This window comes from Protomyctophum bolini (genome assembly GCF_963924005.1).
Source record: "Protomyctophum bolini genome assembly, chromosome: 24".
Taxonomy (NCBI): domain Eukaryota; kingdom Metazoa; phylum Chordata; class Actinopteri; order Myctophiformes; family Myctophidae; genus Protomyctophum; species Protomyctophum bolini.
In genome coordinates this window covers 7,943,255-7,968,136 of record NC_137885.1, presented here as the reverse complement: position 1 = coordinate 7,968,136, position 24,882 = coordinate 7,943,255, and the positions used below count along the sequence as shown (strand labels likewise).

The following is a 24,882-nucleotide window of genomic DNA, read 5'->3' as shown; positions in this document are numbered from 1 at the left end:
CGAGAAGTCGGCATATGACTGTAGTGCTCGTTACGGCAGGTTTCGGACGGGGCTTTCTCTGCCAAACCTTTTGAAGGAACAGTAGTTCACAGGTCTGTATTGTATCGGAACAAATGGCAGGTCAATCCAAGCATTTGTTACTGAAATGACCTTGAGCCAAGACACTGTCCCGCTCCCATAGCCTGCTCGCTTATAGTCGCTTATAGTACCGTACTGTATACGTTACAATATAAGACGACTCTGATTATAACCTAACCCTAACTCCCATTTTTCAAGACTTAATTTGTGGAAAACACATTGAAGATAAAATCTGGTTCTTCAAAAAAAAAATCTATAATCATTTTTAAATAAAATGATTTTCATATCACTTCATATCACAATGGGGTACCATAGTAAAGGTACAGTAACTAAATTGAAAATAAACCGTAGTCCTTTGGTATTTCTTATACCAGTTATAACCGGTAACAATCAGTAATGTTAGTTCCAGGTACTAGGAACTAACATGACATGGCAATGTTGTTATGGGGACATAAGCGTGGGGTACATATAGACCCGTTAAGGGTTCCTAAAGGGTCCATTTGTTTCCGCTTACAGTACTGCGTTATTGGATTGGAAACCGCAGCATCGCCCACTGTCGGGTCCGGGTGGGGGGCTGAGGTACAGGGTTTTAACGCGTCCCGTCTTGTCTTCTGTATACAATGTGCAGCTGATGAGCGCCGTTAAGAAAGGCCAGGTGTCGGACAGCCGTCTGGCCGTCCTGATGAAGGTGGCGGAGCAGAGCCTGGACACCCGCGCCCCCATAGATGTGGACCGCAGCGGAGGCGGATTCTGAGAGGAGAGCGCTCTGCCCTCGACGCAAGACAAAAAAAAAAAAACCCTGCTCGCCATCCCACTTCTGGCACCATCCACCATCGCAAGAACACTGCAGACAGGCGTGGTGATGAGATTTCCAGGGGACAGAAGAACAAGTCAAAAGGTGCGCGTTTGTTTTGTTTTTCCGCGCCTCGCAAAGGTTGGTGTATAAGGAAAAACATGAATGTGAGGGGCTCATATGGAGGTCGGATCATTTGAATGACAATGGTGCAATCAAGCACGCTTTGCTGAGCGGTGAGATAGGAATTCGGTTGACTAAATGTATTTATTTATTTTCCCCATGAAATGGCAACCTAGAAATGAACTGGACTATACTCTGAGGTGGGGTTGGGGGTTTGTTGCAATGCGTTCACACGGTCATCAGCGAGGTCGAACTCTACTCTACTCGCACTCTACTCTACTCGCACTCTACTCTACTCTACTCGCACTCTACTCTACTCTACTCTACTCTACTCTACTCTACTCTACTCGCACTCTACTCTACTCTACTCTACTCTACTCTACTCTACTCGCACTCTACTCTACTCGCACTCTACTCTACTCGCACTCTACTCTACTCGCACTCTACTCGCACTCTACTCTACTCTACTCGCACTCTACTCTACTCTACTCTACTCTACTCTACTCTACTCTACTCTACTCTACTCGCACTCTACTCTACTCTACTCTACTCTACTCGCACTCTACTCTACTCGCACTCTACTCTACTCGCACTCTACTCTACTCGCACTCTACTCGCACTCTACTCTACTCTACTCTACTCTACTCGCACTCTACTCTACTCTACTCGCACTCTACTCGCACTCTACTCTACTCTACTCTACTCGCACTCTACTCTACTCTACTCTACTCTACTCGCACTCTACTCGCACTCTACTCTACTCGCACTCTACTCTACTCGCACTCTACTCTACTCGCACTCTACTCGCACTCTACTCTACTCGCACTCTACTCGCACTCTACTCTACTCGCACTCTACTCTACTCGCACTCTACTCGCACTCTACTCTACTCGCACTCTACTCTACTCGCACTCTACTCTACTCGCACTCTACTCGCACTCTACTCTACTCTACTCTACTCTACTCGCACTCTACTCTACTCGCACTCTACTCTACTCGCACTCTACTCTACTCTACTCTACTCTACTCTACTCTACTCTACTCGCACTCTACTCTACTCGCACTCTACTCTACTCGCACTCTACTCGCACTCTACTCTACTCGCACTCTACTCGCACTCTACTCTACTCGCACTCTACTCTACTCGCACTCTACTCGCACTCTACTCTACTCGCACTCTACTCTACTCGCACTCTACTCTACTCGCACTCTACTCGCACTCTACTCTACTCGCACTCTACTCTACTCGCACTCTACTCTACTCGCACTCACAAAAGTTGTCAGTTATTCACACCAGTCACCCGTGTAAACGTTGAGTGGTCACTCAGCGTCATAGAAGGTAAATGAGCTGGTCAGCCTCTTGTTGATGGCTGTGTGAACGCCAAAGTAGGTCACCTGTCTGTCCGTCCGCTTTCCTGCCTATTGAACGTGCATTCCTGATCTATTGTCGCTCAGCAACACAACACAGCACATCACGTATCCGTTTTATATACTAGATTCAAAGTTATCTTTTTTTTATATATATAGTATATATATGTATTTGAAATGACATGTCATGCACTTCTGTGAGATTGTACTATGGCTGGCGCTTGCCGAACATTTATTTTCGGTTGCCTGTCGTGGCATGCTCATTGAGCTGTGGTTGTGGCGCCCTGTGATGCTGGAAGAGTCCCAAGCAGTGGTGGGAAAAGTACTTGCTTAACTCATTCTGACCTGAGATCAGATTCATACGAGGTTTCCACTGGACACACACTGGTCTGATGAACCCATTCTGACCTGAGATCAGATTCTAAAGATGTCAGTCGTTCTTCGATTTCTTTAAAATAGCAGACCTACAAGCTCGTAGCGCGCCACTCGGTGGCGTGCTATGAGCTTGTAGATCTGCTATTTTTCAATAGCTAAAGCATAACATGATGCTAATACCAAAATGGGTTCCCGTTCAGAATGGGTTAAGTAAAGGTATCAATTTCACAATGTAGTATTGTTATCAAAAATGTACTTGAAGTACCAAAAGTAAAAGTTCTCAAGTTTTCAAATGTATAAAGTTTCTTAAACATCCACTCTGGTGGATCCGGATCCACAAGCTCGCGATGCGATGCATTGCACTGTGAGCTTGTAGATCGGCTATTTTTAAATGGACAACATGTACAAAGGGCTGAAGTCGTTAATGTATGTTTTGTAATAATAATCAAAGTCTAAAAGTAACTAGTAACAAAAGATCTAATAAATGTAGTGCAGTAAAAGTACAATATTTGGATCCGAGTAGAAGTAATCTGAGACCCTCAAGTAAAGTACAATTCACCACTGGTCACAAGAACAAAATGCACCAATTTTAATATCCACTCGTGATGTCCCAATGGCAACTGACGCTTTACTTCCATTGATTTAGTTTTTTTTGGATGTTACACCTGGGCCCCTTTTCCACCAAAATAACGTTGGTTCCTTTCTAGATTCTTGGAACCTTTCACAGAAGAAACCGTCTTGCGGTTTCCAGCAGTTTTAAGCAGAGGCATTGTAATGTGGTCGGCATAGCGGAATGGTTTGTTACAGAACCCGACTGGGGGAGCAGGAGTCTCCATTTGTCAACGGCAGGCCTGGCCAGCAATGTGTCGAAAGTGTTCCATTTCACAGGGGAAATTCAATCATCAATTGGCAGTTGTGTTTTCCCTTTTCTTTTCTTTTTTCTTTTATTATTATTTTGTGCTTGCTTTTGCCATTGTTTTTATCGCATCTGTGTCTTCCAAGTTAACCTCTTGAATAGTGACATGCCCACATTGGTTCCCAGTTCAGGGCAAGAAAAAAACAAGTAGGCCTATTATTTGGTTCCAGTTCCAAACTAACTTTTTGGGTTCTGAACCAATTCACTTTCAGTGGAAACAAAACAAGATTAGACAGAGGGGGGGGGAATAACGGAACCGGTCCAACCCTGGTCCCCGGTGGAAAAAGGGGCCCTACTGTACCGTTGAGTACTACTGAATGACTCTAGAGTATATCTCCGTTGAGTACTACTGAATGACTCTAGAGTATATCTCCGTTAAGTACTACTGAATGACTCTAGAGTATATCTCCGTTGAGTACTACTGAATGACTCTAGAGTATATCTCCGTTGAGTACTACTGAATGACTCTAGAGTATATCTCCGTTGAGTACTACTGAATGACTCTAGAGTCTAGAGTATATCTCCGTTGAGTACTACTGAATGACTCTAGAGTACATCTTAACTTGAGCACATTGATGGAGGAGATGTTTCTGAATGCTGTCCTCTCTCAAGGCCAACCTGTTGTTCACCTGTCTGTCGCTAACTTCTCAACACTTGTAAATGTAATGTAAAGGGAAGGAAGGTAACCCACGGACTGCAGCAGTGGTCTTCAAACGTTTTGTGCCGAAAAAGCTGATCTACAACCTTGTAGATCAGATGATGGAATACTTTATTAACAGTTTGCAAAAAAGTACAGAGGTACAGATATACAATAATGCTAACAAAAGATAGCACAGAAAGCCCTGAGGGCTTGTTTCCATTGTGGTCCTGTGTATTCAATAAATCCAGAACAAATACATAAAAATAAAACGGATCGTGTGCAAAAAGTATGGATATAGTAAATTACAAAATAATGAATAACTTTATAGTTGTACATATTGCAATAATAATTCAATAATGTGTGGTTGTCACAAAATCCCAAGGCTCACCCGGACGCACCTCAACTTGAGCACGTGGTTTTGTGAAGTCCACGTTGGCACGATACGCCGCTAAGGGACGGACCTTAGTCCTCCTTCTAAAGGAGTACAGGGTGACATCACGACCCCTGAACCAGTGATCATGTGTAAAAGACACTTTACTGCTGCGCCGCACGCACACACACACACACACACACACACACACACACACACCTGCCTATGTGCTGCACTAAGTGCAATCTATTACTGTCCTGAGGTTTACATGTGAACGTTTCCAGCTTTATCCTGAATTCACAGCAGCAGCGGACAGCGGTATTCCGCTGCGAATACCGATAACGAATGTTTAAACTAGCATGTAGATGTGACCAGCGTTGATTTCTAAATCACTAAAACGATGACGAGAAATGTTCGTCGATGTACCTTTATTTCCCCACTGGTGAAAACGAAATGGCCTAGTGCAGAAGAGATCTTGAACCAAAAGACAAGTGTAGATTCAAGGCCTATTCATAGTCTGGATTTTCGGTGGTGAGGTGAGGTGACCACCGGAGCTGAAATAACGTTGAGCGGTGGTGAGTAAAAACAGAGAGAAGGGCTGGAGCGGTGGCGGTTGGTTTGCTCTTCACCGCGGCTCGTGACGTCATGTTGTAGTTCGGTGGTCACCCCCACCACCGAAAATCCAGACTATGTATGAGCCTTCAGTCGGCTAAAACTAGACTTAACACTAAAATATTTCTGATGGCTAATGTATTCAAAAGACTATGACTAAAACTACATCAAAATTTGCTGTCAAAATCAACACTGGGTGTGACATTAATGGAGATTGAGCGACTGTGCATCAAGATGGAGCTATACTGCATTGGCTTATATCCTACCTAAAATGTATAGGTTGTTTACAAACGAGCTGCCGGTGGTGATGTGTCTCTGTATACTTCTGCCTGCTTGTGAGCTCTGTGTGAGACGGGCAGAGTTGCTAGCTTTGCAGAACACTCCCTTTTTATTGTTATCATGGCGTCACTCGTACCTCGGACACACCGATTTGAGTGGAATTCCCGAACTGTGGAATTTGACTCACCGCTGCTGGGGTGAATTCAGCGTTGAGCCTAATTAATGCTCTGCCACGCGACGGTGTGGTGCGGCGAGATCCTCTAATTTGATTAGAAAACAGACCTGTAAAGAGCACATTTCGTACGCTCTTAATCCACTACACAAATCGATTCGCCAAAAATAGCTGATCTTTTGTACATCAGCTGTTTTTGGTTGTAAGCTTGTGGGTCGTCTCTATATATTCACCACCTCATGGCAAAGCATCAATTGGGCTTTTTTTTTTTTTTTTTTACAGTTTCTGACTGTGTTTTCTTGGCGTAATTGCCTCTGTACCTCTGGCGAATCTTTCTAATATCTATTTTTAAAAGAGACATATTTATTCTTTAGTTTTTCGTATTCAATGTACACACTCTTAATATATTGCATATTTTTATATTTAGTTTAATCTCGGTGGTGGAATCTGCCATCACAAGAAAATAGGATGACTTTTGGCACAATCTTGAGTGTTCTCGTTTTATTTTTGATGAAGTGATTCATACTTTGATTATTTATGATTATGCTATACTATATCCCTATATCTGAACTAACAGTATAGGAACCTATTAGAAAAAGATAATGTGTAATGCAGAATTTGTTTTGTTACTTATTTCTGTCGTTGTGTTATTTCTGTAATGTTTCCATTTGCAGCAGCTACACAATATCCCATGCCAAAGTATTGGGACAGGTTCACTGTTCACTGAAAACTCATAAAATCTTGCACACCATTACCTGCACTCATTGTCTTATCATCTTTAAAAACTAACCAGCATGGAATTACCGGTAACCCTAGTCTCAGGTGGCCAGACGATCAGAGCTCTCTGCCTACTGATACGTCCTGTGATATTTAACCTAATTCTGACCCAAGATCAGATTCTAAAAATGTCTTCTTTGTCAACGTCGCTCTTCGGTTTTTCAAAAATAGCAGACCTATACAAGCTCGTAAGCGCGCCACTCGGTGGTGAGCTTGTAGATCTGCTACGTTCTGCGACGGATCTGTACAACGATGCAAAACAAAGACAACAAAGGGTCATACTAATGATAATACACTTTGTATACACATGGCAGCTTTCATATACAGTATGTACACAATAGAATCATAATAGTCTCTGTCGGGTGGAAACCTCACATGTCCCAAACTGTTACTTTTCAGTTTCAGGACTGGACTGTAATGACTATTGACTAAGTGATGGAATAATGGTGTGCACTTTTTTTCTTTTTTTTTCTGCTTTTTCATGTGTCTCAGTCAATGCGACGGCAGCATGAAGGTGATGCATGTCTAATATTATGTGCCTTGATTTCACACACATGTTATGAGATGGAACCATTTCTACATTTTTACAGTATAACCATGCTCTTCTCAGTGTGTGGACAGTTCATGTTGTCGAGCATCAAAGCATGCAAAAAACGAATGTAACATACAAATGAATATAAAAAGGTATATCAAAACCAAGAACACAAAGCTTTTATTTGGTGAAACTATATTTGTCTATACTGAATGCCTTTACACTGTGTTTTGCATCCTGCGGGTCCTTTGTAACAGTCTACAATCTTGTTTTTAAGCAGTTGTACTTTTTTGTTTGCTTAATTAGTTAATAGTTTGTATACAATGGTGGTTGACTAGTTCATTATTTCAATGCAACTGACAATCCGTTCCACGGGTTAATGCCGGATGTAATGCGCAGGAATAAAGTGCACTGTAAAAGAAAATGTGGTGGAATATTTTAGATGTTTTTTCTTTAAGAAGAGAATATACATAATAATAATAATAATAATGATACAATGGTTTGACTTGATTTAGATTTTCAACACGCGCAGGTAGAACGAAATGCTGCTCCCATGTTTTGTATAGGAAATGCTCATCAATAATAATAAAAGAATACACCTGCACAGTGACGAACTACACGGTGCAGGAGTACGTTTAGTTAAGGAGAGGTTAAGGTTTCGGTCACGAGATGACCCTCTTCTTTGTAGGAAAAGGCAAAAATCACACACAAAACCTGCAACCCATAAAAAGGAGTCTCGGGTTTGTGTTTGTGCAACAGCGTTGTGTAACCGAGCCGAAGCGTCTGTCAGAGTGTCGCCGCATGCAGCTTCTGGGCACAAAGCCTTTAAAAAAGAAGAGCTCTTGAAGCTGCCAACCATCAGCCCCTGGGAAGAAATATAGCATCACGGGCAACCCCACGTTAAAATCTATGACCCCCATGTGTGAGCCGAGCGTCGTCTTTGGATGAAATTACAGCTTTATCCCCAGCCTCAAAGAGAATCATATTCCAGCTTTTTCTTTTCTTTTTTTTTACTGTAAGAATACTAATGAGAAAGGAGTCAATCTTTCATGCTTAAAAAAAAACCCCAACGCAATTATCTCATTAAATGTATCCGGTTGCTCACAAAGCATTGTGAAGGGTTTTGTTTTCTCGTGTGTGTGTGTGTGTGTGTATGTCTTGTGTGGGATTTTGTCATCGGTTTGCTTTTGTCATGTGGCTGACTGCCATTGACATGATGACGGGCTGCCTGGGAATAGGCGGGTGGGAGAAGAACACCCCCCCCTTGTTTACCACAGGAATAGTTTTAACCACAACAAAACAAAACAGAATGTCCGTTGTCCGCCCTTTGATAAAATTCAACACACAAAATGTATACTCTGAAGCTGAAGCTATATGATTCCTTGAGGTGTGTCGAGGTCCGGATGGATATCATGGTTTGGAATTCACTGCCAGATTTATTATTAATAAATTGGGCTTTAAAGTCCCTCGATCGTCAAAGTCGAGAGAGTGAGAGATCATCATTAATTTGCAACGAGGAGGAGTACGGCTATAGTAGAAATGTGCTTGGCATATGATGAGCGCCAAATTAAGCCCCTCATCTCCCCTGAGGATTAAGTCCTGAGCCACGCCGTTTCTGCCTTTCTGCTGCATGCTAGTGTCCGTGAGCTGCTAACTGAAAAGAGCACGGGGCGGGGGGGGGTCTCTGTCCAATTGTCATTTTTGTGTTTATCAGATGAAGGGGTTTTTTGGCACGAAATCTCTCTCTGGGTGCTGAATGCTAATCATCAGAGCAGGTGGTTCCTCAACCTTTTGCCCCGCTCGGGGCTGCTTTGAAAATCTCAAATGTTCACGGCACATCAGATGGGTTGACTGCTTATTTTGGTTGTATATTCCGGCTGCAGGTATACGTATATAGGGAAGCCACTCGGAGGCACATATAGCTCCAGCAGCCCGCAAGTACTGTAAATTAGGTCACGGTAATTAGGGGCAGTGGTGGTGGGAGGTGTATTTGCGTGACCTATAATCCTGTTGATCTTTCTGTTGCAGTGAGGCCAGGTCTTGACACACAGAGTGTACACGCCTAGGATCAAGATGAATTATGTACTGTCTTTGGATGCCTCGTCTTTAAAGTCTATTGAATGGCCTCACTCACCCTCCCTTTGGGAGATGGATTAGGGATGAGGTATATAGACTAAATGAGCAAGACCTTTATGAACGCTTTCCGCTTTTGTCCTAATCTAAATCATCTTAAGCATACAGTATACCTTGGGTGCTTGGCAGAAATGGAAAATTTCAAAACAAATCAATGTAAAGATATTTGAAGGTATACTTCCAAAAACTGAATGAGCATGATGGGGAGGGGATTTCGGGTATAGGTGTCGTTCCCAATCCCGGCTCCATTATAGCATTCGATTGTGGAATGGTTGTATTGCAACGAGAGACTATTATGGGACGTTTCTTGAGTTTTCAGTCTGTTATTGAGTCAAGTGACACGTGTAGCCGTGGCTGATTAAAGTAAGTAAGATACTAGTGTGTAGCCCCTATAGGAACCAACTGTTCCTGATCCATGGGTCAGAATGCTATCTCCTGTTTTTGTAGTACGTCCATTGGCCATGATTGCCTCCCCAATCTTTCACCATAGTCTTGAAGACGCACCTCTTCTCAGACTCCACCTTAGCCTGTAGCACTTACTGTACCGTATAGCACTTGCCCTAGCCTTGATGACCTTGCAGGCGTATGCAGCGGCTAATTTCAATTTAGATAGCATGTTATGTAGACATGACTATTGATCTGGCATCCTATAGTTTTTCTAGTATACGTATTATTCTACTGTTAGACGGATCATAGGTTATTGGCTTATACTTATGATCTTTGATGACTATTTCTATGTATTTGATGCATTACCGGTACCATGTGTTCTTGCTTAGGCCTGCTGTAAATCGCTCATGGATTAAGAGCATATAATTGTAAATTGTAATCCAGTGGCCATGACAACTGCTGGTATCAAGGGAAATGATGGGTACAAAATACATTATTTATTGTTATAGCCCCAAACACGGAGGAAAGTGCTTTAAGTGCTATACCAAACCTTTTACAAATCTTCTTTGGGACCATTGATATTCTGAGAGTGATGTGTAAAAAGGTTTGATGCTTTTCTTGGACGTCTGTGATGGACAGTATTAGTCATTTGCAAGGTGTCCAGACATTAACCCCGGCTCATCCAATACCTCCTGTGTCTGTCTGTCAGCTCAGACAGGAAGTTCTTTCATTTGCCTTGCTGTCACTCAACTGAAACAATGACAAGAATACCAAGAAAAGACCCCTCCCCCCTCACCCCCACTCCTCTGCTTCCGTTCATCTTGTAACTGCACATGACCCCTTGGGCGCTGATATTCTGGACATGGCATAATAGGCGAATATTTTCCAAAAATGGCGGAATGTCGGACGAATTTTGAGATCTGTTACTGGAGGAACCGGATCCAACATTAGAGGAATCGGTCCAGTGACATTTGGAACCGATCAAGGTTGTACGACATACAACCTTGATCGGTTCCAAATGTCACTGAACCGATTCAATGTATGTTATTGTTACATCATGGAGCAACATATAGATAACAGCAAACAGGGCAAACAAAGGGAAAGAATAAAGAGTGCAAAGAAGTGAAGGACCTGGGATAAATTGGTGCCAGAACAGCAGGGGGTAGGGTTTGCCTGGGGTTCTGTGCAGCGCGGGTCAGGGTTTGCCTGGAGTTGTGGTGGGATACTTAGTTTAGACTAGTGTATTGTTTAGACATGGGTTAAGGTTAGGTTTAGGTGTGCTGCCCCCGTGGGAGGTTAGGTTTAGGGTGAGGGTTTGAGATAGGTTGTAGTTGTAGGACTAATGACTGGTCTAACCAATGACTAGTCTAAACCAAAAACTGTACCCACACACAGTCGCGGAAATTGCGGAAATTGTAATTGCGGAAATTGCGGAAATGGTGGAAATGGAAATTGAGGAAATTGCGGAAATGGAATTGCGGAAATGGAAATTGCGGAAATTGCGGAAATAGTAATTGCGGAAATTGCTCTTCACTTATAGCTATCTATTTTCAGGTAGATTGTTTTATTTTACTCAGTCAGCCATATCACTACTCATTTTTTTTCATGAAAAAGGTCATAGCTGGGTAATCTATTTTCAGGCAAATTGTGTTTATTGTATTTTATTTTACTCAGCCATAACAATTTATTTTCTGTTAACCAACTTGCTGGCTGGCAGGCAGGCAGACAGCTACTCATAGACAGGCAGACAGACAGACAGCTACTCATGGATAATTGGACAGGCAGGCAGTCAGACAGCTACTCATAGACAGGCAGACAGACAGCTACTCATGGAGAATTGACAGGCAGGCAGACAGCTACTCATGGACAATTGGACAGGCAGGAAGGCAGACAGCTACTCATAGACAGACAGACAGCTACTCATGGACAATTGGACAGGCAGGAAGGCAGACAGCTACTCATAGAGACATAGACAGACAGACAGCTACTCATAGACAATTGGGCAGGCAGGCAGACAGCTACTCATAGACAGACAGACAGCTACTCATGGACAATTGGACAGGCAGGAAGGCAGACAGCTACTCATAGACAGGCAGACAGACAGCTACTCATGGACAATTAGGCAGGCAGGCAGACAGCTACTCATAGACAGGCAGACAGACAGCTACTCATGGACAATTAGGCAGGCAGGCAGACAGCTACTCAGACAGGCAGACAGACAGACAGCTACTCATGGACAATTGGACAGGCAGGCAGGCAGACAGACAGCTACTCATAGACAGGCAGGCAGACAGCTACTCATAGACAGGCAGACAGTAAGACAGCTACTCATTGACAGACAGACAAATAACTACTCATGGACAGACAGACAGACAGGCAGGCAGGCAAAGAGCTACTCATGTTATGTTATTATGTTATTATAACAGCTACTCATGTTATGTGCAATAATTTGTGCAGTTATGGAAACAGCTCTTTGTGTTTATGCAAGAAAATGTAACACGTATGTACACAATATGTAATTTATTTACATATTGTGTGCATGCACATTGTACTTTGATACATTTTGCGAAAATAAAGCAATTGAAAGAGAGAAGTTATCAAGTATCATTAATGTCGTAATTTTATCTACTGGCCCCTGGCCCCTTGCCATTTTTGTAATGTGGCCCACAGGTAAATCTATTTGAGTATCCCTGAAGTAGGGCACTAATTTCCGAAAAAGAAAAACACAAAATTAAGAATGTGGAGATATTGAGGTTTCTGCCAGAAGACGGCAACAATATTGCATGTGCATAATTTCTTGAATTTGCCTTTGCGGGATCGTCTCTACAGGTCCTATCCGTATCGAACCTGCAGTGCTACAGTTTACAGTAAGTGGCATAATGTGGTGTTGTGTCTGTGGCAGTGCGTGTGGCCTCTGAGCGCGGGGTAGGGCTCCTCAGTGTGGCCGCTGAGCGTGGGGTAGGGCTCCTCAGTGTGGCCGCTGAGCGTGGGGTAGGGCTCCTCAGTGTGGCCGCTGAGCGTGGGGTAGGGCTCAGTGATGTCCCAGGCGTAGGGGGTGACCGCCCCGGACGGACAGAAGGACGCAGGGGGCGTGGTTTCAGCGGGGGACGAGCGGGCGGACGGCGGGGTCCTCCTGTCTCCCAGTCCGGTCGTCCCGTCGGTCTCCTCCGTGCGCCGTCTCTCCTGCTGTGACTCTGTAGGGGAACGGACACAATCGTTTATTAATAAAAATCCCCTGTGCTAATGGTGACACACATGCGTAAGGTTTGCCTACCTCTACCCTAGAGTGCATATAGTGATCACGCGCGTGTGTACACACACACCTTTCTCATTGCTCTGCAGTACTTCCTGGTAGAGACTCGCTCCTCCGTCATCTTTTCCCATGATGCTCTCCTCCGACGCCAGCGAGTTCCCCATCAGGAAGTAGGTGGTCATGTGACCTTTGCCCTTCACCTCGATCTCCCCGCGCTCCTGCAGGTCAAAGCATGTGTCCTTCAGCACACTGGAGAGAGAGAAAGAGAGACCTTCAGCACACTGGAGGGGGGGGGGGGGGTCCCTAATGGCTGAGTTCATGAGGGTATGGTCCACATGGCATAAACATTACATTGATATTGTTCCTGGTCTACTATATACAGTAAGTCAGTGGTTCCCCAACTTTTCAGGTCGAGACCCGAAATGGTTTTAGTTTGGAGACCCAAACTAGTGAGAATACAAGGTCTACAAGGTTGGCTATTTTCTTCTTTTTCAAAGTTGGCTTTTTATGAATTAGTAGAATTACTTTTTCCATTGCATTTTTCGTTTCTTTTTTATATATTTATTTTTATACGTTTATTTTATTTCAAAGTGAAACATCCCTTAAAGTACAATTTTGAGTTCATTTATTTCTTACTTTCTTCAGTATTTACAATTTTCAATCATTTTACTTCTAGCCCACAACATCTCTGAGGAAAGTATTTCTTTATCTTTTACTCCACTACAATTATATGCACTTGTAACGTCTACATTGGTATCGACACTACACTGAAATAAAACACTTTTGAGTACTTCTTCCATCACTGCACACACACACACCCCACACACACACACGCACGCACACAGGCACGCACGCACACAGACACCTGTAAGTGTCTGGGCTGATGTGAATGTGGTCTGGCACTCCGTGGCTCTCCATTCTGGAGGCGGTGTTGACCGTGTCACCAAACAGGCAGTACCGAGGCATCTTGTCCCCCACCACACCTGCCAGCACCGGGCCTGTGTGCAGCCCCACGCGGATCTGGAACACACACACACACACACACACACACACACTGTCAGGGCTGATGTCACGCCTAGCTAGTTATGACGTCGTCCCCGCCTTATATAGTGGCATCTTGCCAGAACCTAAGCCTTGCAACTTAAGCTTTTCTCAACTTGTCCATCTTTAAAGATGTCGCCAAGACCTACTCTGCAGAAGAGTTCCAGCTGGTCTGGTCAGCACTTCCCGCTCTTGTGACCAAGAACATTCTCAACCCTTACATGAAGCTTGAAATGTACAAGGGGTCTAAATTAAAACGGGGGCATGTGATATGACCTTATATGGAGTTGCGGGCACCGTACGTCACATGAAACATTGGCCAAAACACCCCTTTAAGTGTGATTCACCGACTGAACATGTCTCACTTCGGTATACAAACCACTGTTGCAGAGAATTAGAGTGATAATTCGAGTCTGACCTCCCATGAGAGGATGGACGTTACTAACGAAATTGACGGTGTCGTCGCCGACGTTCCAGAGCTCCACAAATTACCAAGAACTACAGCGCCCACTTCGAGAGCCAAACGGGGGTCCTCCAACCGGGAGAAGGTGGAGGTCCATAAGACGGACTACGACCGCCTGCTGTCGGAGAACGAGTCCCTGAAGGAGAGCAACGCCAAGCTCACCCGGATCGTTCTGAAGAACGGCGAGCTGGAAGAGGAGAATGGGGAGCTCACAGCACAAAGGCAGTGTTTGGCCCAGGAGCTGAGTTTTACCAGCAACACCACAGAAGATGACGTGGACTTCTGGACAAAAGGCAAACGAGGGAAGATACCGGAGCTGGAGCAGCAGTCCCGCCGACCGGGACACGGCGGCACAGACGAACCAGACATCTGCGAGAACTGCAAACGGGAGCTGGTTACGGAAAAGCAGTCTTTTGCGGCGGAGCAAAGCTTTTCCTCATTAACCTTTGCTCCTGGCAGCAGCAGCAGCAAAACGGATGAAGCAGACGTCTTGAAGAGACAACTGGAAGAAGAGAAGCATGACCCGTTTGCTCACTTGTTTTCTTATTTCCTAGTGCTCCTATTTGCCCTGAACGCTTCGTTTATTTGCTTATATCCTGATCAGGCCATTCAATTCACGGAGGATGTGATGGCCATCACAACGACCAAGTTCCAGGAGGTGAAACATTACTTCTTAGATATCCTGCAATAATAACGAATAATGGAAGCTGTGTGCCTGGGAAAAGCGCACGCAAACTTCTATCTTGGAGAACCTATAGTTGTGACGTCATCCCCACCGTATGTAAGGCATCTTGCCAGAATCGTTCTCTGTCGGATTATAAGCTTCAATCGAGTCGAACTGGAAGAGGAGAATGGGGAGCTTATGGCACAAAGGCAGTGTTTGGCCCAGGAGCTGAGTTTTACCAGCAACACACACACACACACACACACACACACACACACACACACACACACACACACACACACACACACACACACATAAATGAGTATTAGTATTATTACCATAGTGGCCCTTATCCAGTGTAATTAATACATACATAAATAAATAAATAACTTGATTTATTGGTGACAATTGGCAATTATTGTGCTGGTGTGCTGATGGGTGACTGGATAGTCTGGATAGTGTGTGTAAATAAATAAGGCCCTTGGTCCCCTGGATCAATTGTGGTTATAGTCCAACAATGTCTTTTAAGTAATGGAGCTCTTCTCGATTAGATAACATTTTAGTGTTTTTTATTTTTTTTATTTGTCGACGAAATTGTCAGTCTTCTTTTCAGTCATCATATAGCTTTAGTTTGTATATTTCTGTCAGTGGAAAAAAGGTAGTCGATGGAAAAAAGAATCATGGTGATATAGGGGCGGTGACCTCTCACCTGTATGGGTCGTTTGGTGACAGGGTTGGTGACCTCTCACCTGTATGGGTCGTTTGGTGACAGGGTTGGTGACCTCTCACCTGTATGGGTCGTTTGGTGACCTCTCACCTGTATGGGTTGCTTGGTGACAGGGTCGGTGACCTCTCACCTGTATGGGTTGCTTGGTGACAGGGTTGGTGACCTCTCACCTGTATGGGTTGCTTGGTGACCTCTCACCTGTATGGGTTGCTCGGTGACAGGGTCGGTGACCTCTCACCTGTATGGGTTGCTTGGTGACCTCTCACCTGTATGGGTTGCTTGGTGACAGGGACGGTGACCTCTCACCTGTATGGGTTGCTTGGTGACAGGGACGGTGACCTCTCACCTGTATGGGTTGCTTGGTGACCTCTCACCTGTATGGGTTGCTTGGTGACAGGGTTGGTGACCTCTCACCTGTATGGGTTGCTTGGTGACAGGGTTGGTGACCTCTCACCTGTATGGGTTGCCTGGTGACCTCTCACCTGTATGGGTTGCTCGGTGACAGGGTTGGTGACCTCTCTGTATGGGTTGCCTGGTGACAGGGTTGGTGACCTCTCACCTGTATGGGTTGCTTGGTGACAGGGTTGGTGACCTCTCACCTGTATGGGTTGCCTGGTGACCTCTCACCTGTATGGGTTGCTCGGTGACAGGGTTGGTGACCTCTCTGTATGGGTTGCCTGGTGACAGGGTTGGTGACCTCTCACCTGTATGGGTTGCTTGGTGACCTCTCACCTGTATGGGTTGCTCGGTGACAGGGTCGTGACCTCTCACCTGTATGGGTTGCTCGGTGACAGGGTCGGTGACCTCTCACCTGTATGGGTTGCTTGGTGACCTCTCACCTGTATGGGTTGCATGGTGACAGGGTTGGTGACCTCTCACCTGTATGGGTTGCTTGGTGACCTCTCACCTGTATGGGTTGCTTGGTGACCTCTCACCTGTATGGGTTGCTTGGTGACCTCTCACCTGTATGGGTTGCTTGGTGACCTCTCACCTGTATGGGTTGCTTGGTGACAGGGTTGGTGACCTCTCACCTGTATGGGTTGCTTGGTGACAGGGTTGGTGACCTCTCTGGAAGCGACCCTCATGCCCAGGGCAAAGTTGGCCACTCTCTGGGCGTGGCTTGCGGTGGGCACTGGGACCCCGCCCACCACCATGTACGCGTCACCTATTGTCTCCACCTGAAACACAAACATTATGCAGTGGTGGAAAAAAGTATACTCACATGTTTTACTTGAGTAAATGTATATCAATGCTGCAATATAGAGCACCGGAATCGGTAGAGGGCGCAAATCCATGTACTTGTGCATTGTAATCCCCATAGGGGGGTTTTAGATCACCTCATATAAGTACTGTGTTTGAAAAATAAACATGTCATGCAGGCCGCTTCACTCTTATGTATATGAAGAATCAACTGACTGACAGAGAAAACGCTATTGTTACTGCTGCTGAATTAGTTACATTTTCGCTAGGAACAGACTGAGTGACTGACGGTCGCAAAAACGATACAGAGACACCTCCCTGACAATAACGTCGAGGCAGCTTGTTTATTTTTGGACCACAACGCTTATATGAAACTATTTTAAGATGAGCCCATGTTATTCTCTATAGAGAAATTATACTTCTGTGAACCAGGGTAATCGAGGGGATGAGCGAGTGACATCAGGACTTCGGCGCTCTATAATAATAATAATAATATCTCAAACTTATATAGCGCTTTTCTGAGTACCCAAAGACGCTTTACATGGGGGGGCTTTACAGAGGTAACAACAAATTAAAAACAACTTTAATAGAAAGAAAAGGAAAAATAACACTAAAAGCTAAAGAACATTAAAAGACAGTGAAAAGGGTTAGCTAGGGAAGGCAATTTTGAAGAGGTGGGTTTTGAGGGTGGATTTGAAGGTTTGAAGGGTGGGGGCATCTCTGAGTGCCTTAGGGAGGGCATTCCACAGGGTTGGGGCAGCAAAGGCGAAAGCTCTGTCCCCCCACGTACGGAGTTTGGTTTTGGGGACATCGAGGAGGTTTGCATCACCAGACCTGAGGGAGCGAGAGGGGGCATGGCGTTTGAGGAGGTCACAGAGGTAAGGGGGAGCCAGGTTATTTAGAGCTTTGTAGGTGGTCAGGAGTGTTTTGAAGTGGATTCTTTGTTTAACCGGTAGCCAGTGAAGGTCACGGAGGACAGGTGTAATATGGTCTCTGGAACGGGTACTGGTGAGCAGGCGGGCAGCTGAATTCTGGACATATTGCAGTTTATTGAGGACTTTGGAGGTGGTGCCGTAGAGGATACTGTTGCAATAATCAAGGCGGGATGAGATGAAAGCATGGATGAGTGTTTCGGCTGCGGAAAATGACAGAGAGGGTCGGAGACGGGCAATGTTCTTGAGGTGAAAGAAGGCGGTTTTGGTGACTTGGTTAACATGGGGGAGGAATGAAAGGGTGGGGTCAAAAATGATACCAAGGTTGCGGATGCGGGTGGAGGGTGTAACAGTGGATCCATCAATGTTGAGTGAAAAACCTTGGGTGGAATTGGTGAGGGAGTTGGGACCGATGATGATGATTTCCGATTTATTGCAGTTTAGTTTGAGAAAGTTCTTTTGCATCCACGTTTTAATATCTGTGAGGCAGGCAGTAGCAATACTCTGTTACAAGTAAAGGTCCTGAACCCTATTTTCAAATGGCCAAAATGTGTTTAAGCTTTAGGGCATGAAGTACAGCTACATACAAGCGACGATACTAAGACACATCAGCTGACTGATGATGTAGTGATCATCAGACTTGCAGCTGTGTTCAAATGCCAGTCCTCCTATATAGTTCAATGCTAGAGTGTGTCATCTTCACCAGCTCAAAGCTAACAGAAGAACCCTTCAACACTAAGAGACATCTGCTAAGAGTGACTGAATGATAGTGTAGTAGGTTAAGGATCAGACTCTCGGCACAGAGATTCCATGTTCAAATCAGCATTTGTGAGGGACGTTAGTTCCTCCAATGCCCAGCTTTCCGGGTTTGTGTAAACATTGAAGACAAAAGTGAGGATACAAATTGTGATTGGGTGGGAGATGTGCCATAGGTTGAGCATCGCATCACGATTGTGCCACCGGGGACACCCCTTGTATATATGTGGCTGGTAGGGAGATGGCAGCATTGATTCCGCAACACACGAAAGATACAATACTTGGACTTCTTAAGCTATATGCCTGTGGCTGTGATAAGAGTGTCCCTCATATCACACTTTTACACACTATTACTAATTGAAGGCTAACATACAAAAGAACATTTCAACAGTACTAAACCACATGTCCAAGTGTGGTGGCGTGGTGATATCTAATCTTGGCAAAGACTTTCCATGTTCAAATCCCAGTAAAGTCCTGGAGTATTTTGACTTAACTTTACTGAAGGCTAACACAAAACAACACTCAATACTAAGACAATAGTAAGAGACACAAGCTGTGGGAGACTGAGTGATAGTGTATAGTGGTCTAATAATCAGACTCTCAGCACAGACTTTCCATGTTCAAATCCCTGTCCTACAGTTGAATGTTGCTTTGGAGTGTTCATGGCTAAATTACAAAAGAACGCTTCAACAGTACTAAAAGAGACCTCTGTATGTGGCTGAGAGGTTCTCATGAACTGACATTTCAAAGAAAAGGTCACAGCACGCTGAATTATAAACAGTAGAGTCATTCCATGTTCAAAAACCCAGTGTGCCTAAGCTGGAGTTGTTTCAACGTTATGAACTGAAGGCTAACATACAAAAAATCACTTCAAAATGACATGTTGTCTGTAACATAGGCTACTACAGTTCCTCTGACCTCACAGACACCAGATTAATAGTTTGACCCCTGCTTCTTAACTGTGCCATATTAAGAAGCTGTGTTGTTTCAGAGCAACACACTAAACTAAACTACACTACAATAGCCATTAGCCAAAGTGAGGCGGATCCACTCCCGACAGGGTGCATTAGTAGTTACCATCATGTCAATGATGGTAACTAATAATGCGGTAAAGGTCAATGTATAAGTACAGCTGGTTAATGTTTGCGTGCAGAAAGATCACCGTTTGGGAGGATGTGGGAGATTTTAATTGAGCAGAATTGTGTCAGAATGTATTGAGAGGATGCAGCATCTCATTTTAGAGGGGGTCTGGTACACAGATAAAACATTACGTATACAATACTACACAGTTCAGAAGGTATACAACTACACTCAATCTGCAGCTTGCTAGTAGCTGAACCGTTTAAACCCTATAGGCTATTATATTTATTATATTATTATTATAAATATATTATTATATTTATTTGTACGTCATAGTGAAAACAGCATGCAGGTCTGCAAGCTCATAATGTGTTGCAATGCAATGCGCACATTTTTAGCTTGACTTGTCTGTTTTGGCCAAAGGTTCACATATTTCCATCGAATGTTCACATTATGTTTGCCCAATGTTGCCTAGCTCTGCTGTATACTGACGTGTTAATTAAGAATAAGGCTCAGAAACAGAAGATCTCCTTTTTGGAAAACAACCCAAGTTCACAAACTGGTACTAACTACTCAACACTGACACCTGCTGGACACAACGGGACACAACATGTATTAGACCTAGACCTATAGTGCAGCAGGTGGTTCCCAAACAAAGCAATGTCATTGGGCATACAGGACAGGTGTCAATCAACTCTAGTCAACATATTGCAGGTTCTGACAGAGGGTGGGACTAAAAAAAAAAGCAGGAAGGAAGACATTGAGAGAAACAGAGAGGTTTATAAATTAAATAATCTGGTAAAATGTCACCAAATTAAATAAGAGCCAGGGATTAATATCAGTGTGTTTGTGTATATCAGCATGTTTGTGTATTTGAAGATGGGTTTTCACTCAGTGTTTCTACCATAATCCGCTGATATTAATAACAACAAGATGGACTTTCGTGGCTCAGCGGTCCAGGCACCTTGGCTGGCAATCCAGCCTGGCAGTGTGCCGCGGGCTCGACTCCCGATCCTGACAGCCTTCACTGCATGTCACCCCCCCATCTCTCCTCTCCCCCCCCCATCTCTCTCTCTCTCTCTCTCTCTCTCTCTCTCTCTCTCTCTCTCTCATAAGCAGGCAACAGTGCAGCACTATCTCTCTCTCTCTGTTACTGGCACAACAGCGCCCCTACTGGTACTAATAGTCATACTGGTGCTCATAGTCACATAGGTGGGTTAACACGGGGACATTGCTGTTCATTGGAGTGGTTGCACCACTCAAAAAGATGGACTGTGGCTGGTCAACTAACACACTATAGCCTGGAGGAGAAGATCATGTGAGAGACACCTCAACAAGTCTCTGAGTGAGTATGGAACTATATGGATGCTGTCTGAGAAGTGTAATGACATTTAGTTAAAGTATAGAGAACCTTTATAGCCCTAGAATGCATACCTTTTATAGCCCTATATTTCATTGACACAGGAGGGCATGGGATTGAGTGATTTATTGTGACCGAAGGTTCCATAATTCCATAGTTACACGGGTAACTATGGAATTGTGCATTTCCCGCCAGTGTGTTCGGGGTGAGAGAGCACGTGACATCATCAGGGTTGGAGGATCACTGATGTCATCAATATTAAGCCCATATATGCAGATCCCTAGGTGTCATCAATATTGGCCAGCAACTCTACATCTGACCTCAAACCCTTAGATCTCCATATATGAAGCTGATCTATTCCGATATGCCATCCTTCCCCATCCATCCCTCCTCTCCCGTTTGATTGACACCTGTCCAAAGTTATTAGTGCAGCCCGACATCCGGTGAAAACTAGAGTTCTCTCAACAGGCCAAAGCGTATAATATCTGCTGTCACCCCCCATGCCAAAGCGCCAGCACTCGCCCAGCAGTCTGCTGTCACCCAGACCCAGGCAGACGCGTGCACGACCTCACAAAGGGCAATCTCGCCCTTTGTGAGCTCAGTTGTGAGCTTGTAGATCAGCTTCTTTCGGCTAATGTTCCCCTCAGAATAGAGGGGGATGCTATAGGGTTCAAGTGGTTAATGCAATTATTATTATTATTATTACCCTTATTATTATTGTATTTTTTCCCAATTACAAAAACGTGGTGGTCCCCCTCTAGTAACTGTTGAAAACCCCTACTCAAGCTAAAGAGACAAAGAAGGACATCCAGGTGGTGTCAATCAACTCTAGTCACATGAGGTATGATATGGGGTGGGGCTAAAAAGGAGGGAGGAAGACAGTCTGAGAGAGAAACAGGTGAAAACAGAAATGTTTGTAAATTAAATTATCTGGTAAATGTTGTCACCAAATGAAGAGCCAGGGATTAATATCATTGTGTGTATGACAGTATATCAGCATGTTTGTGTGTTTGGGTGCTGGTTTTCACCTTTTGTATTTTATTTCTACCATAACCAGCTGACATGAACGACAACAAGATAGACTGTGGCTGGTCAACTATACACACTAGCCTGGAGGAGAAGAGTTCAACAAGTTTCTGAGTGAGTATGGATGCTATCTGAGAACTGTAATGACATGGACATTTTTAGTTAAAGTAAAGGACCTTTATAGCTCTAGAATGCTGTCATATTGCATACATTTCACAGACACAGAAGGGCATAGGAGTGATATATGGCTCTGTACTGTGTATGGAATACATGGAATGTATGTAATATCACAGCCATATAGGACTAGGACCTATATTAGTATTCCAGGTGCAGGATAGGATCCGGGTGCACACAGACAATGATTTAGAAATGAAAGCGTGTGATTCACCGATTATTTCTCTTTTTCATCTGTGACGCTGCTTTAATGATCTTAAATCAGTCATTTAGAGACCAATGGTTCTCAGCCTTTTCAGGACGCCCAACATAATAATAATAATATCTGGGACCTACAGTAAATAGCACTTTTCATGTTAATCAAAGACAATGAAAGACAACGCTTTGCAATAATAATTATATAAGACAAAACGAATGAAATAAGAATTAAAACCAGTATGTATAACTCTTCTAAACAGGTGGGTATTCAGTGTGGTTTTGAAGCCGGGGAGGGAGGGAGCATCCCTGATGTGTTTGGGGAGAGATTTCCAGAGGGTTAGGGGCGGGCAGCCACAGAGAAGGCCCTGTCGCCCCCAGGTTTTGAGCCTGATCTTCTATAGACAAATCCACAGAGGGTTGCCTGGGTGCGGCCATTACTGAGGTGTACCATTAAGCACAGCAGCACTGATTAGCCACACCTGGACTACGGAGCACCTGCTCCATGGATTACACCTCAGTAATGGCCGCGCCCAGGGCACCCCTCTGTGGATTTGTCTATAACAAGGAGGCCGGCGTCGCTGGACCTGAGGGAACAGGATGGGACGTGTGTGGTGGAGAGGTAGGAGGGAGCCAGGTTGTGCAGTGCCTTGTAGGTGGTGAGGAGTACTTTTAAGTCAATTCTTTGTTTAACAGGGAGCCAGTGGAGGTCGCGAAGGACTGGTGTGATGTGATCTCTGGAGCGGGTGGAGGTGAGTTGGCGGGCGGCTGAGTTTTGAACCTATTGGAGGAGTTTATTGAGGGTTTTTGCGGTGACGCCGTAGGGCAGGGGTGGGCAACTTTGACGATGGAGAGGGCCACTATATTTCCACACTCACTCAAGAGGGCCACAGGGCCTTCGGCAGGTATCCTTATACCCCTTCCTATTGGTTGAAACAGTTTTTCTCTCTCCACTACTCTGCCACTCAGGTTGAAGAGTGCATCACTGCACATCTGGCTGACATCTCTCACTGGATGTCTTGTCTTCGCACCACCTCAAGCTATAACCAGACCAAGACTGAGCTTCGCTTCTTTCCTGGTAAGTCGTGGATCTCACTGTTGGCAAACGATGAACGTTTGGAAACATTAAAGTTCATAGACTACTTGGCTGGCAAATGATTGACGTCATTAGTGTTCTAAGCTAACATTAAAAGGTCCATAGACTTGGCTGCCACATGTGACATGACTAATCAAAAGCCATGCATGGGGGGGGGGGGGGGGGGGGGGCTAGCCACATGATGGATTGGATTATGTTAAAAATCTAATTTGACAAGATATCTTGTTCATTGTTCATTGTTTACCTGGCATTTCAATGTACTGATACAATTGTGTAGCAGATCAAACTTCTGCATTAGATTTCATAGATGCACCACAGACTTGTTTGAAAGTTGTGTTGGATTTATTTGAATGTGTACTTTCTAAATGTTACCAGAAGTCATTAATATGTCCGTACACGGACAAATGTGTCCATGGCAAGACTTGGTCTTGTCCGTGGCAGATTTTCTGTTTTACACACCATTATAATGTTAGGCCGATGTTATTGGTATTTTTTCAACCGGGGCCACACCGAAACCAGGTGCTCCTCCCGTGTTTTTCTCACTTGTACTGTAACATACTGTATAGAAAATGGCAGCAGGACACTGATTCTAATTGTCTCCAAGGCATGGGGAGAGAGTATGTTTTGCACTCCGTCCGTCCGTCCGTGTGTGTGTGTGTCTGTGTGTCCGTCCGTCTGTGAACAGCTAATCTCCGGTGCCGTTAACCCGGTCGATGCCAAATTTTGCGCACACACTCCCTGGAATTTCCAGAACGGCCTGTTATAGCACCACCAGGAGGCCACTTTGTGCAAAACAAGTTTTTGGACAGTACACCTACAGATTTTGTCCAAACATCACGCAAATTGGTACACAGTCTCTCTAGAGCCATTCAACGAAACGGGTCTTTCAGATTTCTCAGACTCCATCCTGATTGGCTAAGATTGGCTTCCAAAGTTCGCAGGAGTGCTCAGTTTCAAACAAAATGCTTCAAATCATGAACACATCGTGTGATTTCCGTGAAATTGTGCACACACATTCCCACTAGGCCGAGGAAGAAATGCCACATGAACATTTTCAACTCAGCCTCATGGTGGCGCTATAACTGGCCGATTTGCGTTTTTACCTACGTATAACTGCAGGGATCTGTGTAAAACCATGTATGCACACTCCTTAGAGGCCAAGGAAAAACCTTTGCCTGGAATTTTTCACATTTGCTCTTTATAGCGCCACCACGAGGCCGAGATATGTAAAACACATTTTCTAATATTACTTCATCAGATTTTTGCGGTGAAACTGTGCATGCCTATTCCTACTAGGCTGAGGAAGAAATGCCACTTGACAGTTTTTCAAATCAGCCTCATGGTGGCACTACAACAGGCC

General features: G+C 44.5%; 2 protein-coding genes across 2 annotated transcripts in view; one reads left to right on the top strand and one right to left on the bottom strand.

The window, feature by feature from the left end:
• Window positions 1–1,324, top strand: part of LOC308311510 (glycerol-3-phosphate dehydrogenase, mitochondrial-like) — a 40,388-nt gene extending 39,064 nt beyond the window's left edge. The window contains exon 17 of the mRNA XM_080758213.1: window positions 707–1,324. Within this exon, the coding sequence (XP_080614339.1) occupies window positions 707–832 (126 nt within the window). The 3' untranslated portion in view covers window positions 833–1,324. The remainder of the gene's footprint in view (window positions 1–706) is intronic.
• An 11,093-nt stretch (window positions 1,325–12,417) lies between these two features.
• The window catches only part of LOC308311717 (guanylate cyclase soluble subunit beta-2-like), a gene marked incomplete at its 3' end in the record, with an annotated part of 43,252 nt that continues 30,787 nt past the window's right edge, over window positions 12,418–24,882 (bottom strand). Inside the window, exons 12-15 of the mRNA XM_080758503.1 lie at window positions 16,735–16,881; window positions 13,674–13,828; window positions 12,879–13,057; window positions 12,418–12,749 (exon numbers count right to left, since the gene is read on the bottom strand). Of these exons, the coding sequence (XP_080614629.1) occupies window positions 12,418–12,749; window positions 12,879–13,057; window positions 13,674–13,828; window positions 16,735–16,881 (813 nt within the window). The remainder of the gene's footprint in view (window positions 12,750–12,878; window positions 13,058–13,673; window positions 13,829–16,734; window positions 16,882–24,882) is intronic.